The 18,559-nt window shown below is 39.9% G+C and overlaps 1 protein-coding gene across 5 annotated transcripts in view; it reads left to right on the top strand.

Moving 5' to 3' along the window:
* Positions 1-14,500, top strand: part of LOC144088063 (uncharacterized) — a 61,098-nt gene extending 46,598 nt beyond the window's left edge. For all 5 annotated transcript variants that reach the window (XM_077618275.1, XM_077618273.1, XM_077618277.1 and 2 more), the window contains one exon: positions 13,172-14,500. In XM_077618275.1, the coding sequence (XP_077474401.1) occupies positions 13,172-13,339 (168 nt within the window). In that variant the 3' untranslated portion in view covers positions 13,340-14,500. The remainder of the gene's footprint in view (positions 1-13,171) is intronic.
* The last annotated feature ends 4,059 nt before the right edge of the window (positions 14,501-18,559 follow it).

The raw sequence follows: 18,559 nt of genomic DNA, 5'->3' as shown, positions 1-18,559 counted from the left end.
AAGACGGATTTTACCCAATTTTAGTACAATTTTTGCCATTCCGCCATTGACGTTCATCGCTGTCTTTTCCCGGGGAAATCACCCCACTGGCCCGGTTGTAATGTCTCAAAAGGATAGGAAGTGGATTTTACCCCATTTTAGTGCAATTTTTGCCATTTCGCGTATGGACGTATCGACATTCATCACGGTCTTTTTCCCGGGGAAATGATATTCCGGGCCTGGTTCTGATGTCTAAAAAGCTCCAGTATTTGTATTTAATCGCTAAATGCTGTTTTCGGCTGGATTTTACCCCATTTTCGGGCAATGTTTGCCGGTACGCCATTGACGTTCATCGCTGTCTTTTCCCGGGAAAATCACCCCCCGGCCCGGTTGTAATGTCTGAAAAGCTCCAGTATTTGTATTTAATCATTAAATGCTGCTAGGAAGTGGATTTTACCCGTTGAAGGCGCTACGAGAAAATGCACGGACCGCCACCGATATATATATATACATATACCGTATTTTCACGACTATAAGGAGTACTTAAGTCTTATAATCCAGTGCGCCTTATATATGGACCAATACTAAAATTGTTATCACGATAAAATAAAATAAATCAGTCTACAGGTCTTGCAACTACGGTAAGCAGCCTGTGACTTCATTTTCCCCCGTGCGTGATTCATGCTGGGATATGTAGTTCTTTTGTAGATACACCCAGTATGACGGCGAGCACACTAATTTGGTGCTCGCCGTCATTCCGGCTGGATTGACAAAATAACTCCAGCCGCTAGATTGGCGTAAACAGCATTCAAAGCTAGACTGCGAACTATATATATATATATATATATATATATATATATATATATATATATATATATATTATATATGGATAAATATTGAGCCGCAACAGCTCTCGCAACTACGGCAGCAAGCAGCCCCAGACTCTATTTCCGGTGCGCGGTGAATGCTGAGATATATAAAACGGTGTTGCATTTCGGTTGAGCTCGAGTTAGCACATTCATTCTATGTTCATCCGTGACCGGACGATTCGCCGAAAGACGTTTGGCCGACGGACAGTTCGCCAAACGGACTTTTCGCCGAAACGCTCGCCCCGCCCCCAGATCGAGTGTGTACAGTTTTTCAACCTCGGCCCGCGGGCCATATACGGCCCGTTACAGATAACATTCATTTAGGAATAACAAGGGCATGTACTGCCCCCCGCTGGACATATTTCTAAATACAAGTATGTACTACAATGTGCTGCCAATTTTTTTTATTCTATCCTTGCGTTTAAAGTAGTATCCATTTGGAGATCACGCAGAACAGTACGTGACAGAAGAAATAGAGAAAATACTACTGTAATTAAATTGTAAATCCAGAAATCCTACTCCAGAAGTTACACCAGCATAGAAAACGTTGAGATTAATCTTTGAATTAAGGTTCTCAGCAAATCATTTTGAATATATATATCCTTAAATAATGGGAAATTATTTAAAATTAAACTAGAAATAAAAGTATGTTCCATGGCATTTTCAGGTATTGTTCTCTAGAATTTCACATAAGTCTTCTAGTGTGTTTTTTTCTCAGTGTCAGACATGAATCAAAGGATAAAATAAAAAATATAAAAAATTGGCAGCACATTGTAGTGTAGTACGTACTTGTATTTAGAAATATGTCCAGCGGGGGGCAGTACATGCCCTTGTTATTCCTCCTAAATGAATGTTATCTGTAACAGGCCGTATATGGCCCGCGGGCCGAGGTTGAAAAAGATGTACACACACGATCCGGGGGCGGGGCGAAACGTCCGTTCGGCGAACTGTCCGTCGGCCAAACGTCTTTCGGCGAATCGTCCAAGTACCATGTTCGTCGTCATTCCCAGTGGAAGTTTCAACTGTGGTCCGAGCTTTCAGGAAGGCAGAAATTACTGACTCGATTAATGATGACTTAGGTGAGACGTGCGGGTTGGATGCCCACCTGTTCAACATGAGTTATTATGCTATTGCTGTGTCACGAAAATACTAATACTTTAACCTCGGAGAAAATAAAAAAACTTGTTTATTCATGTTGGAAGTGAATGGGGTTGTCAGAAAGCTGATTTGTAATCTATTAATTAAGTTTGGCTGACCTATCTGACTGTTTTGTTGACATTCCCTTTAGCGCGGTACCATCTAGTGGATGCATAACGTAACCCCAGCCTATACTGTAGACCCGTATAATGTGGTGCGGTAGACCAGTGTAATGCGGAGCGGTGCGTCTTTAAATGCGGTGCGTCTTGTGTGTGTCAAATACAGAAATAGCACTCGTTACTGACACCGCCTTTAAATGCGGTGCGCCATATAGTGAAAATACGGTATACATATATATACACAGACATTTACATATATACATATACATACATATATATATACATACATTTATACATGTATATATAAATATAAATATATACATACATAGCGAGGGAGGGACGGATGTACGTATATATATATATATATATATATATACGTATGCATACATACCATATTTACTTGCATTTTTGGACAAAAAATGATGACTGAATCAAGGGTATGGCTTATATGCACATAAAAACCCGACATGCAAAAAAACTGCAAATTGACGGCGATGCTACACGATGATGTCATTTTAAGATGGCGCTGGTGCATTGGCGCGTCATGTCACGAATTTGGCCGATACTTTCATTTATTTCAAAATAGAGAAAATATAAACGGATAAAACGCTAAACAATTTTTTTTTTTACCTCTATGAATGAAACTAAAGAAAAAAACATGCGTATCTTGCATAAAACGTGAAAAAACTCACGTTCCCGTCACTGCTCGCTCGGGGCACATCCATTTTACCTAGGTCCAGGGCAGCCATCTCACTTAGGGCACTGACGTATAAACCTAGTTAAACGTGCTTTGACTGGCAAGACGCGAGTAGCCTTGATTTTGAAATAAAACAAAATTCCACTTTGATTGTTATAAATTTCCTATGTTTTCTGTTGTTTTCATTAAAAGGCAGATTATATCCTTTTCGTTCAGGCACCTAGGCGGACAGCTTGGGGTCCTCTAGTTGTAGTCTTTAGTGGAGAGCACCACGACCGTTTACAGCGGAGTTTGATTGTGTTCATTAGATAAGATTAGATTAGAACAGGTGTCTCAAACCGATTCCACCGAGGGCCGCAGTGGGTCCTGGTTTTTGTTCCAACCGATCCAGTACCAACATTTTAACCAATCAGGTGTCTTCTAAAATAAGTAGCACCTGGCTGCAATCAACTGATTTAACTGATTACACTTGCAAAAGGTATCCTCTTGTTGAGTTGGAATGAAAACCTGCACCCACTGCGGCCCTTTGAGGACCGGTTTGAGACCCCTGGATTAGAACTTTATTTCATCCCTTATTCGGGAAATTTCTTGGTGGCAGTAGCAAGACAGACAAAAGACATTGTAGACCTAGGTAAGCAACTGGAGCCACACACAGGAAGTCCACAAGGTGGGGACCTTCTGCAGACTGAGACTGAGGTTACCACACAGTCCCTCAGTAGTCTGGAGGTTTTAAAGATCATCTTCCTTGCCTAGATCCTCCTAAATTGTCCTATCACCTAATCAGCAGCAGCGGAGAGGACGGTCGGGGGCGTCAAAGCACACAAGCAGCCCAGCAAGCACCGGCAGCTCCTCCATCTGACCGGTGTTGGGAATTTTCTCTATAATTATATTAAAGTTAAGTTAGTAATCTGACTCCAATATGTGACCTTACCCAACTGCCACTCATCCAACAATTTGCGCTCTGAATTAATCGTTCCGTGCTCGTAAATATTGTTATACACGAAAGATATGCAAAAAAGACCTGGCTTGGTCGCATCACGAAATTTTGATCGCATGACGGGCGAATTATTCGATCGTAATTTCCGCCGTAAGACGAGAATTTTGTATGACGAGCGGTCGTATGACGAGGTACCACTGTATATGTATACATGTGTGTATATATATATGTATACATGTGTGTATATATATGTATACATGTGTGTATATATATATATATATATATATGTATACATGTGTGTATATATATATGTATGTATACATGTGTATATATATGTGTATATATGTATATATAGGTATATATATGTATATGTATGTATATATGTGTGTGTATATACATAAATATGTATGTATATACACATGTATATATATATACTTATATGTATATGTATATATATATATATATATATATATATATATATATATATATATATATATATATATATATATATATATATATATATGTATATATACACATATATATACACAAATATATATGCACATATATACACATATATACCGTATTTTCACGACCATAAGGCGCACTAAAAAGTCTTAAATTTTCTCCAAAATAGACAGGGCGCCTTATAATGCGGAGCGCCGTGTGTATGCAACAAAGCCTGACTGAGAGCACTTCTTGCCGACACGCTTGTTATATAGAGAGAAGGCGGACGTAGGTGGGGTCAGGCATGCGGAGGGGGTGTGTGTAAGAACATGCTAAAAGCACGCCCCTACCAGGTACACGTATGTAGTGTGGGCATGTGTTTATTGCAAAACAATTTCGGTTTGGTTTCTAAGGCCCCCCGAAAATGAATAATAGAAATAGACACGCTTACGAAGCTCAGTTCAAACAACAAGCCATAAATTATGCAGGGAAACATGGGAATAGAGCAGCCGCGAGGGAATTTTAGATCAACGAATCCATGGTTAGCAAATGGAGGAAGCAGGAGAACTAGTTTCGCCAAGTCAAGAAGAAGAAGCTGAGTTGATTTGCGACTCCATGCGTGCCCATTTCCCATCTCACAGCAGCGGTGAAAAACCAAGTCACGAAAATGAACTCTGAGCTTGCCGTCATTCCCGGAGGCTCAACTCCAACCTTTGGACATCGGCATCAACCGGGCGTTCAAAGCAAAGTTGCGAGCGGCATGGGAACAATGGATGATAGGTGGCGAACACAGCTTTACGAAGGGTGGCAGGCCGCGCCGGGCTAATTACGCCACTATTTGCGAATGGATTGTGGCCGCTCTGACTAATGTGTCTGCTTGCACTGTTGTTCGAGCTTTTGCCAACCGGCATCATTTCTGTCGAGCCACATGGCAATGTGAGTGACTCTGACAACGAAGAGAGGGAACCCGGCCTTTTTGATGAATCATTTGGACAATTGTTCAATTCGGACACAGAAAATGAGGACTTTGATGGATTTGTGGTTGATGATTGATCAAAAAACGTGAGTACATTGTAAAATGGCTAAATAACGTACAACCGAACTCAGTTTTGCTTCCGTTGCCTTTTTAAAAACGTGTTTTTAGCGTCTGTCCGTATGTTTAAGCTGGTGTATGTTTTACCATGCATGGCTGCGTTTATTGGTGCGATGCGTCTTATTTGTGTCAAATACAGAAATAGCACTTCTTACTGAGACTGCGGCCTTTAAATGCGGTGCCCCATATAGTCGTGAATATACATATATATATACATTTATAAATATATATATATACATCTACCTATCTACCTACCCACCCACCTACCCATCCACCTACCTACCCACCTACCTACCCACCTACCCACCCACCTACCCACACACACACCCGCACACCCACACACACACACACACATACATGTGTGTGTATATACATATATATGTACATATATATATATATATATATATATACAGTGGTACCTCGAAATACGAGCATTTTGAGATACGAGAAAAATTTTGAGCAAATAATTATCTCTAGATACGAGAAAAAATTTGAGCAAATAATTATCTCTAGATACGAGAAACATTTTGAGCAAATAATTATCTCTAGATACGAGAAAATTTTTGAGCAAATAATTATCTAGATACGAGAAAAATTTTGAGCATATAATTATCTCTAGATACGAGAAAAATTTCGAGGAACTAATTATCTCCTAGATACGAGAAAAATTTCGAGATACGAGAAACATTTCGAGATACGAGAAACATTTCGAGATACGAGAAACATTTCGAGATACGAGAAACATTTCGAGATACGAGAAACATTTCGAGATACGAGAAACATTTCGAGATGCGAGAAAAATTTCGAGATACGAGAAAGCCAGGTGGCCAAGACATGAGGCTGTTTATCATTGTAGAGCATGTCTTTTTTTGCCGCATCTCTTTCGTGTGTAACAGATATCTACGAGCACTGGGCGGAGCGTTGCATTTTTTTCTGTTTTTTTCCGTCACTCAGCGCGAATGGCGGAGCGATCGCTACGAGGAGTATATATTACTTCTCGTTGGCTGCTCTCTGGTCGCAACTCCCTCTTTGTAATGTCTCTGCGAGCACTGGGCGGAGCGTTGCATTTTTTCAGTGTTTTTTCCCCCTTAGCAAGTGGTCGCGCGTTATCCTATTGTGAGGACATTTGTGTGCATCATTTTCGGAATATTTTGAAGGGAATACAAACTCAAACAGCCCTCGATATTGACTGAAAGTCAGTGTGGAGGCGGGGCAAACAGCCAAGGAAGAATTGTATAAGAATTTTATAAAAATGTAAAACAAAATTAGATTTAAGTTTAGTGTAAGGTTAGATTAAATTTATTTTTGAGTGTCTGCATTGTAATCCAAGTTCATTTAAATTTGTTCTTGTTATATTATGATTCACCAGTGCAAAAAGTCTGTAATGTCTCTACGAGCACTGGGCGGAGCGTTGCATTTTTTTCAGTTTTTTTTCCGTTAGTACGAATGGCGTATATACTATTTCTCGTTGGCAAGTTGTCGTGCGTTATTCTATTGTGAGGACATTTGTGTGCATCATTTTCAGAATATTTTGAAGGGACTGCAAAAGCAAACAACCCTCGATAGGTTGCATGTGAAAGTCAGGGTGAAGGCGGGCGGGGCAAATAGAGCCAAAAGAAAAAGAAAGGCATAAAAATGGAAAACAAAATTACAATTAAGTTTGGTGTAAGGTTAGATTAAACTTATTTTTGAGTGTGTCTGCATCGTAATCCAAGTTCATTTAAATTTGTTTGTTATGTTACGAGCGCGTTGCCGTGCAAAAAGTCCCCCCCTCCCCCCTCTCTCTCTCCCGTCCGCGAAATCTGTCTAATTTTAGTACTATTAAACACATTTTAGTACCATTAAACCACTAGTTATTTGTTACTTTGTTAATAGCTGGCGAATTAGAACAAATAAAATGTTTTTCCAATTCAATATCCTGTTTTTGGTGTTTTTTCAGAGGGTTGGTACAAATTAATTTGTTTTTAGTTCATTTCTATGGGAAACGCTCATTTGACGTACGAGCTCGGTCCCGGAACGAATTAAGCTCGTATCTCGAGGTATCACTGTACATATATATATATATATATATATATATATATATATATATATATATATATATATATATATATATATATATATATATCTATATATATCTATCTATATATATATATATATATATATATATATATATATATATATATATATATATATATACACACACATCTATCTGTGACTGAAGGTAAGATAAGTGAAAGACAGTGAGAGGTAAGCGACCTGTATCCATAACAGCAGAATGCCAATTACAAGTCCGTAACTTGCACTTATTTAGGTCTTTTGCCGAGTAAACGCAGCTTATGGAGAAGCACCACCAATTTCGTCACACGCAGTTTCTGGGTGTGATGACAAGTAGGCTTTTTTTGTGTTGTTGATAATGACGACAGGGCCTATGTCCGATTATTATTATTATTATACACATACATACACAGTGCCGTGAAAAAGTATTTGGCCCCTTCCTTATTTCTGTGTTTTTTTTGCATATTTATCACACAGGTTTCAGACCATCAAATCATTTTTTATGACACAAAGACAACCCAAGGAAAGATAAAATGCATTTTCAAAATAATGATTTTATTTACCAAGGCATAAAAAATTTGAAACTTGTCTGGGTCTCTGTGAAAAATTATTGCCCCCCCACTTTTGTGAAATCACAAAATAACTGACTAGCCACAATTATAGGAAAGCTGGGTTCAATTTCACAGGCCACACCCACACCTGATTTCCACCATGTGTTGAATCAAGAAAATACTTAATAGAATCTGAAAAAGTGAAGTAGGCTACAAGATCAGTGCATCATGCCACAATCCAAAGAAATGCGAAAAAATGTGATTGACATCTACCAGTCTGGAAAAGGTTACAAAGCCATTTCCAATGCTTTGGTGCTCCAGCGAACCACTGTCACAGCCTTTATCCACAAATGGAGAGAACTGGGAACAGGGGCAAATCTTCCCTGGAGTGGTCGGCCAGCTAAAGTTACACCAAGAGTGCGACGACGACTCATCCAGGGGATCAGAAAAGAACGTAGAACAACATTGAAAGAACTGCTGGCCTCAGGTATGGTCAATGTTCATGACTCTACTATAAGAAAAACACTGGCCAAAGCTGGCATCCACAGCACAGTTCCTAAGCGAAAACCATTGCTGTTCAAAAGGAATATAAAGGCTCGTATGTTTGCCAAAAAACATCTTGATCATCCTCCACACTTTTGGAAAAACATAAGTCAGAAGCTGTGCGGCCCGTTACATTTGGCGAAAAAATTGAACAGTACTCCATCAAAAGAACAGTATACCAACAGTAAAGCATGGTGGTGGCAGTGTGACCAGGACGACTTTCTGTAATTGACGAAAGAAGGAATTCTGCTGTCTACCAGCAAATTTTGAAGGAGAACGTTCGGCCCTCAGTTCAGACGCTCAAACTACAGCACTCTTGGAGCATGCAGCATGAAAACGATCCAAAGGACACCAGCAGTTCCGCCTCTGAATGGCAAAAAAAAAAAAGAAAGTTAAGTTTTTGGAGTGGCCAAGTCAAAGTCCGGATTTAAATCCTATTGAAATGCTGTGATGTGATCTGAAACGGGCTGTTCATGCTAAAAAGAAAAACCCTCTAATATTGCAGAATTGAACAATTCTGCACAGAAGAGTGAGCCAAAATTCCTCCAAAGCGTTTTGAAAGACCCATCACAAATTATCTTAAAACGCTTGATTTCAGTCATTGATACCAGAGGTGGCACAACCCGTTATTAGGTTCAGGGGGCAATTACCGTATTTTCACGACTATTGGGCGCATCGTATTTTTATCCGCAGTGTCAGTAACGAGTGCTATTTCTGTATTTTAAACACAAAGCATGCACCATTTTTTTTAGACGCATATATATTATATATGGATGAACATCGAAACGCAAAAGCGCTGGCTACCGGAAGTAGCCTATTTCCGGGTTCCGGTGCGCAGTGACTGCTGGGAAATATAGTTCTTGCACGCTACACCCACACGCTAAAAACACGTTTTTAAAAAGGCAACGGAAGCAAAACTAATAATAATAATAATAATCCAGTGGCGGGCCATCAGGGCCTTCAAGGCCTTCTCTGCTGGCCTAAGAAATATCTGAATCATTATATTTTGTCCATCTATACGTACTTATTATTCCAAATGGTCTGTTAGCTTCCTTTCATTGCTTTCCCCCCTGGTTGCACTGCTTCCAGATGTGTGTTTTCATATTGAAGCATTTAACCCAGGGATCGGGAACCTTTTTGACGGAGAGAGCCATAAACAATTCATATTTTCTAATGTTATTTCTTGAGAGCCATTCTCAGAATTGAAAAGTAAAATGACATGAAAATGTGTGATCTTTTTGTCCTTTCACCACTTTTAAGTATAAAAAGTCTCCGAATTCGTTTGACAACATTTTTATGACGTTGCTAATAAATCAGTATCAATGATATCATGCATGCAGAAGTGTAATAAAAAACAAAATTATGATTAAAGTGGTGGTAGAGGTAGTGTCAACGCCACAGTGATGCTCCTATTAGTATGTTCGGGACTCAGCTCTCTCACCATTGATTTTCATATTTTACCTGAGAGCCATTTGCACCCATGGAAAGAGCCACATATGGCTCCCGAGCCATAGGTTCCCTACCCCTGATTTAACCAATCACATTTCAGCCATTATTTGTTGCCAGATCAGATCTGCCTCAAAGCCTGCACAATCAGTTCTTGCGGGCTCTGCTGCATTAAACTAGACTGTTGCTTTTAACCAATCAGATTTCGAGTTGGCAACCCCACAATGATTTTTCATAGGCGTTAGCATTTTGCTGGCTGGGACATGTCATTGCTTTCACAAACTATGATTGGCTAGTAGGCGGGCCAAAGCAGTACCGAGGCAGCCGAGATCGCAAACTCCACCCACTATGGCCGACAGAAGCAAAAACAAATAGATTCTGTTTGCTCACAAAGCTATTTTCTAGACGGACTTTTTCAGGAAAAAAATGGACATAATTAAGAAAGGGCGGTCAACTCCGAAGCTAGCAAGCCTGTTACAGCCGGGAAAATGGTGTGTGGGGCACTTTCAGCGCGCTAACTTAGCTCCACAAGCAAATAGTATATTGTTGTTTTGATTTAAAGCCATTTTCAAAACGGACTATGCCAGAAATATGACACGACAGGCTCGACTTTCATCATTAGCTTCGATGGCGATAGGAAAGAAGGAAGAAAGAAAGGAGGATGGATATTGTGTAAAAAGGATTTTGGGTGAGTAAAATATGGCTATATTCCTAAATAATATTTCAATTGTGGGCCAAGTTCTGATATCTGAAAAGCTCCAGTGTTTGTATTTAATCAATAAATGCTGTTTTTGGCTGGATTTTACCCCATTTTCGGGCAATGTTTGCCCGTACGCCATTGACGTTCATTGCTGTCTTTTCCCGGGAAATTCACCCCCTGGCCTGGTTTTAATGTCTGAAAAGCTCCAGTTTTTGTATTTAATCATGAAATGCTGCTAGGAAGTGGATTTTACCCCATTTTTGTGCATTAATTTATTGATTATTTTTTATGTGTCGCAGCTGTAGCTGCAGTAGAGGTTTTATAGCCATAAATGGTTTTTGAGGGTTGGATTGATACGTTGAAGGCGCTACCAGAAAATGCACCGCCCGCCACTGTAATAATCGGACATAGGCAGAAACTGAGTTCGATTGTACATTATTTAGACATTTTACAACTTACTCACGTCATCATCACCCACAAATCCATCAAAGTCCTCATTTTCTTTGTCCAAATTAGTCATCGAAAACGCTGAGTTTAATACGTTCGTCCAGGCGGCCACATTCCATTCGCAAATAGTAGCTAGTATAACTGTTCCAAGGCTGTCTTCCATGGTTCGCAAATGTGTTGATGCCGATTGCTAGGCCACAATCCATTCATTTGAAAATAGTAGCTAGCTTAACTATTCCAAGGCTGTCTTCCATGGTTTGCAACTGTGTTGGTGCCAATCGCCAGGCCACAATCCATTCAAAAATAGTAGCTAGCGTAACTATTCCAAGGCTGTCTTCCATGGTTCGCAACTGTGTTGATGCCAATCGCCAGGCCGCAATCCATTCGAAAATAGTAGCTAGCTAGTAGCTAGCGAAACTATTCCAAGGCTGTCTTCCATGGTTCGCAACTGTTGATGCCGATCGCCAGGCCACAGTCCATTCGCAAATAGTAGCTAGCTAGGGTTGAGGCAGATCACCAGGCCACAATCTATTGGGTGTATTGACAAAAAAAACTATATATCCCAGCAGTCACTGCACAGTACTTTATCTACGGGAAAATAGTAGAGTCGGAGGCTGCTTGCCATAGTTGTCCTATCGACTGATTTATTTTATTTTATCGTGATATCAATTTTAGTATTGGTCCATATATAAAGCGCACTGGATTATACGGCACCCTGTCTATTTTGGAGAAAATTTTAGACTTTTATGTGCACCTTATAGTCGTGAAAATACGGTACCTTTTCACAGAGGTCTGGACAAGTTTGTAATGTTTTCTGCCTTGGTAAATAAAATCATCATTTAGAAATTGCATTTACTGTTTTCTTGGGTTGTCACTGTGTCATACTAAAATTCGTTTGATGATCTGAAACCTTTGTGCATGATAATTATGCAAAAAACACAAATCAGGAAGGGGGCAAATACTTGTTCATGTCACTGTATAAATGTATGCATGTATATATGTATGTGTGTATATAAATGTCTAATTTTCAGCTGTTTGGGACAGTCAAATTCCTAAGGCAAATTTATATTAAGTCGTTAATGAAGTAGATAGCTTTCACAAATAAACTCAATTTAAAGCATTAGTTGAATTGCCTTAGACAGTTAATGTCGGCCTGATAATAAATGCAATACTACCCCTTTAATCATTTTCAAATTCAGCAATGAGCCTATAGGGAAGACAGTTGAGACGCGTCTCATCACCACCAAAAGGCACCAAATTTAAGAATAATTGCGGCAAGGCTCTCAAGTGTCCAGAATCAAAGGATCAACCTAATGAGAGGCTGCCAAAGCTCTTTGATGTTAGGCGAGGCTATCACACCACACAAGAGTTTGGCGAGAGTCTGATTATTGTCAGTTCAAAAAAAGTGTATCGCGCTGGGTACTTTGGGATGCCGCAGTACTAACGACACGTTCAGGCTCAAATAAAACCAACAGACTGGATCAAATCTTAATGAAATGCAATCTACCGAGAGTATCTTGGCGATCGACTGGTAGATCACTATTAACGTCACTATGAGCTTTTAAATACAGAAATTTCAAAAATTAGCTTTGCCTCAACTACCATCTGCTTTAAACACAGGCTTTTCATACATACTTTGTATTTGGTGATGTTTTTTTGTCACTTTCCGGGACCTTTGTTATTCAAAATCATAAAATCCTGCAGGGAATACCGTCCAGTTATTATTACCTCTGTGTCCAAAGGGGACTTGTGTAATTTACAGTTGCAACATTCCAGAGAGAGAATGATTAGCTGTCTACTGATAAGTATCATTCTTTGAAATTTTACTACAGCATCAAACCTTCAAATTTAGAATTAATGTAAAACTTTAATTGCTCTCATTCAAATTTAAATGGCCCTATTAATTTCCCTATGTCGCATAAAGCCATTATAGATGGATTCAAAAGCTGCCAGTTGCTCAACTTTGGGGTGTAGTTATTGTAGCACCTGCCCATTGAAGCACAAGGTTACAATTTGTAGTTATTATTGCAATGAGCTTTTAAAAATTGTGTTGTACATGTACTCACTCTATTGCTTTCCTTTTACCCAATTCCTTCTTTCCACTTTTGTTCCTTTTGTGTCCTTCATTGTGATCTCTGCCACTCTCCACCAAAGCCGAAGCACCAGGACACTTTCTCACTGACCCCGCAGCGGCCCCTCACTTCGATCAACCCCATTGGCCACTCCCTGCATCCAAACGGAGCAACAACACTCAAGCCTTCACCTGTGGCACGGACCATCCAGTCTATGCCCTGGGAGCAGCGCTCACTCTACAATCAATAAAATATTAGGAACTAGCATCACTCCTCGTAGCTCATCAAAGGCAACGCTCACTTATGTTTCCTAATACATTCTGCCTCCGGGATTAAAGATTGAGGACATCATACAACCGTTTGGATCCCCTCATGACCCTTCATAATGAACTTGTTGCAATAATTATTGATTAGTTAGGAAGCCCCTTCCATTTCCTCCACATAGATTGTCCACACTTGCTCTAAGTCAATGTCTATCATTTAATTAAAATTGAACCTCCGCTGCTTCTTATCACATAGATGCTTTCTTACCCCAATTCGATTATTAAAAGTTGTTTTCATTCCTTTGCGTGTTCAATCTATAATGTCAATATTCAGCAAGGTAACAAATATTTACCATTTGTATTTTTGAAATAACTTGACACAATTGGAAAAATATTACTATACTCAGCATATAAGATTTACTTAAAGTACACATTTCCTCAACCGTTACCCATGAATAAATAATTTTATTTAAAATAAAAAAACTGAAATATACATTGCAGGCCAATTTGCAGAGCCCTTCCACCTTTTTGTAACTTATTTTTTAAATTATCAAATGGTAATTTTATTCAATCCAAATGCCTCCATTATACTTCCATGTATGTATTGGTTCATACCTATAAGCCCAAAAGAGGGTGTTTACCTTTAATTTAACAGCACTGCAAAACAACTTTATACTTGTTTAACTTCAACATTAAATTTTGTACTATTCCAGCCCCTTAACAAAACTAGTATGTTGTTGTGAATGTGCACTTCTGCTGGTTTGTGCCCACTTTAAAATTGCTTTTTGAAATAAAATGTTGTCTTTAGTTCAGGACCCACACACTAACCCAAAAAGAGTTATTACCTTTAGTGAGATCACCAGGGTAGACTTTCATTTAGCAGTTAGTATGCTGGATATTTCCACATACTGCATATCTATACTTGGGTGTGACAGCCATTAGATCCAGGTCAGTTGATAAAGGAGGACCGAGTAGTAGCTGGTATATTTCTGTTTAAATACCCCATATCCTACTGACATGACTCTTTTGTTTTCATTTTCAAAGTTATTTGTATTTTTTTATGCATAACATCATCCTTGATGTTTTCTCTTCTTGTGTCCTGAGTATTTAGAAATGTACTATACAAATAAAATGTTTTATCACTGCTAGTTTTGGTTTTTATTTTTGTGCACACTATTAGTAACTCAATGTCAAATTTTGTACTACTATTTATGAAGTATATTCTTAAGTTCCTGTATGCAATTCAAGCAGCGTAGCGGAAATGATTTGAGTAGAATCAAATTTGTGCCCAAAAGGAACCAAACAAAACTCTAGATTTCAGATGAAAAGAATGAGAAGAATAGTGTCATTAGATGTGCAAATAAGGCTGTCTTTATAACATTATAGCATTATGTATTCCATTTTTAAATTTGTGTTATTCTAGAAATGCTTTGCAAACAAAATGACCCACATTAGTGTCTTTTTTTCCCAGTTCATTTTTTTCAGTGTATGCCACCCAGTCCACACAACTTACCAATCGACATAGTTCCAACTTCAACATAGTGCAGAAAATATTTCTAACATTTCTGGCAATAAAAATAAATGGAAAATCTGGTAAACCTTACTACTAGTACCTACTACGTACTTACAAAATTAATTGATTCCAAAATGTATTTTGTGACTTAGGTCTTTCTTTGTAAGTAAAGCAGCATTTTATATTGAATTTGCATTTTTTTTAATACTAGCCACAGTGAACCCTTTAGAAATGTTTACCAATTTTGTATTAAATATGGGGCAGCCCAGTGGTTCGCGCGTCGTCCTCACAGCTCTGGGTCCTGGGTTCAAATCCAGGTAATTTGGGTGGAGTTTGCATGTTCTCCCCGGGCCTGCGTGGGTTTCCTCTGGGTACCCTGGTTTCCTCCTACATTCTAAAGACATGCATGGTAGGCTGATTGGACACTCTAAATTGCCCCTAGATATGGGTGTGAGTATGTGGATCTCAGTCTCGTGCCCTGCGATCGGCTGGCCACCGAGGGTGTCCCCTGCCTCTGGCCCGGAGTCAGCTGGGATAGGCTCCAGCACCCCCCGCGACCCTAGTGAGGATAAAGTGGTTCCGAAAATGAGATGAGTTGAGTACTAAATACAGTGAGTTCAATAAGTATTTGAGCAAAATGCTTTATTGCAAATTCCCACACAGAAATCATGGAGTGGTCTGAATTTTCATTGGAGGTGCATGTCTGCTGTGAGAGAGTCACTCTAAAAAGAAAAATCCAGTAATCACAGTATGATTTTTTTTAACAATTTGTGTGATACAGCTGCAAAGAAGTATTTTGAACACTAGTCTATCAGCTAGAATTCTGACCCTCAGAGACTTGTTAGTCCGCCTTTAAAAGTTCACCTCTACTCCATGTATTATCTTGAATCAGATGTAGATTGTACATCATGGCTGGAAAGGGCTACAAAGAAATTGCCAAGCAGCTTGGTGAAAATGTCCACTGTTGGAGCAATTATGAAAAAATTGAAGAATCTAAACGACGTTCAGTCTCAATCAAAGAGAAGCTCCATGCAAGATATCACCTCATCTCTCCTGTTGAAAGTTGGGGCCATTTAATGAATAACTAAAATGTAAATCATCTGATATTTTTTCCTTTTTATACGTTGGTTGGTTTACAGAAGAAATTGCAATTAAGAACCCCGGAAAGTTGTAAAACATCTTCCGAGCGGCTCGGCAGACGAGTGGTTAGCTCGTCGGCTTCACTGTTCAGGGGTCGAGGGCAATGTTCCCTCTAATTTTTCGTTGGTCTGAGCAGAAAGTCAACCTCCCTGAGCGCACTGAGTACCAGTGTGAGCGACATCATCGGTACTCGGATGATTCGCCTAAAGACGTTTCGCCGACGGACGTTTGACAGACGGGCAGGTCGCCGAATGGACGTTCCGCCGAACGTTCATTCGGCCGAACGGAGGTTTCGCCGAAACGGGATTTGCGCGCTCGCCCCGCCCCCGGATCCTGTGTGTACAAGTCTTTCAACCTCGGCCCGCGGGCCATATACGGCCCGTTAGGATTTTTAATCCGGCCCGCCGCCGGTGTTGTCCAAATTATAGTAAAAATCAATGTTAGTCTACCATCAATGGCAGCCCGGGAATAAGCACTCTTGGGCAGGCAGATGTAGCAGAACCGAGCCGTAAAATGACAGCAATCGGGTCAAATCCATCCTAAAACAGCATTTAATGATGAAATACAAATACTGCAGCTCTTCGGACATTGGAACCGAGCCCAGGGAAGTGAATTCCTTGGTAAAATGTCGTGATGATATTGCGATGGAGGCAAAAAAACGTCTATATACGTCCATTCGCCAAACGGCTCAAAATGCTCTCAAATTCGGTCAAATCCAGCCAAAAACAGCGTTTAATGATTAAATACAAATACTGGAGCTCTTTGGACATTAGAACCGAGCCAGGGAAGTGAATTCCTCGGTAAAATGTCGCGATGATGTCGTCTCGATGTGTCTCTCAAATTCGGTCAAATCCAGCTGAAAACAGCGTTTAATGATTAAATACAAATACTAGTATTTGTATTTAATCATTAAACGCTGTTTGAACGAACGTTCATTCGGAGACCTGTCCGTCTGTCAAACGTCCGTCGGCGAAACGTCTTTAGGCGAATCATCCGGTCACGACATCATCATTGCTCGCTATGGGCACACCAGTATCACACCTGCCACAAGCAGGTGCATGTCAATGTTCCCTCTAATTTTTCATGTAAAACATGCTGTAAAACACGAAAAACATACGTGGACAGAGCTACTGCCACTGGCTGCCGCTTAAACGGCGCCATCATGAAGAAAGGGGTAAAAAACTGCGCGCCATAGGATTGCTGCTGCGCAGAGAAGACGAGAGTAGTGCGCAATTGCGCACGCGCGCAGCTTAGAGGGAACAGTGGTCGAGGGTATGATCCCAGGTCGGTCCTTACTGTGTAAAGTTAGCATGTTTGAATTTGATTTATTTAATGAAGAGACAATACAAACGAACATATACAGGCCCAATACTTGGGATGCTCAGGGTTTATGGACTGCTGTTAATAATATCATTGGGTTTGTGTACAATAGTAGAAATAGTATTTGGTATTGAGTTTCAGGTATTTGTGGCATACTAAACTGTCTCTTGGATAACAATCATGAAAATATTACAGCTCTTATTAGCTGTAATATATTGATAATGATAGTTGCCTCGGGTTATGGAAGTGTTTAACCACGCCACCTGGAGCCGTGGGGTAGCACAGCGTAACCCGGACGTAGTAGTGTTGTGTGTCCGGTTTGTGTGTGTGTGTGTGTTGTTGTTGGAGAGTTGGCAATAAAGAGCTACACGTGTTTTACCCTGGGCTCCGCCGTCTATTGCTGTTATGGATATATTAACAGTTATATAAACTGCAAAGTTATTACATTAGCAATGATTATGGCAGAGATAATCGTCCCAATTGATATTGTTTAGCACCTGTGTCAAATTTAGGATCTTTTAGGGTTTGTATCTATCATCAATCCAATTGTAACTGTATTGTAACTCAACACGAGCATACACGCCCTGAACAGGCTGCAATTTGGCTTAAAAAAACATTCTACTTAGATGTGGATTTTCCCTGGTTACTCCAGTTTCCACCCACATCCCAAAACATGCAAGGTGGGCTGGTTGAACATTCTAAATTGGCCTTAGGTATGAGTGTGAGCGTGAATGGTCATATGTCTCCTTGTGCCCTTCGATTGGCTGACCGAGCCAGGGTGTCCCCTGTCTGGTGCCCATAGTTAGCTGGATAGGCTCCAGCCACCCCCGCAACCCTTGTGAGAATAAGCGGTTCAGAAGTTGAAATGGAGTGCATGTCTGTTGCCGTCAATGTTTTCAGAATGACATTTAGCCTATTTTAGTGCTTACATTTTAAACTCTTAATAATATTGGGCATTGGCTAGAGGGTGGTTTGCAAATGCATAAAGATGCATAAATGTGTGGCCCTTGGTAAGTAGGTGTGTAGTACTCTGTACTTTACACGAGGTCACAATAAAAGTCCACTCCGAAATGTTTTTTCACACAATCCAACACAACAGATGCCAAAAGGCTTCAGGGTGGTTGCAATGCTGACTGCAGGATTGATCAATTGAATAGTACTTATGTCATGCATAAACCGTTCCCCAAGGCATTTCAAGACAATTTGGCAGCTCATCCAACCACTTTCATTATAG

The sequence above is a fragment of the Stigmatopora argus genome, chromosome 14 (genome assembly GCF_051989625.1).
Source record: "Stigmatopora argus isolate UIUO_Sarg chromosome 14, RoL_Sarg_1.0, whole genome shotgun sequence".
NCBI classification, from domain to species: domain Eukaryota; kingdom Metazoa; phylum Chordata; class Actinopteri; order Syngnathiformes; family Syngnathidae; genus Stigmatopora; species Stigmatopora argus.
The sequence above is the reverse complement of the archived record's forward strand: the minus strand, read 5'-3'. Positions and strand labels throughout refer to the sequence as shown.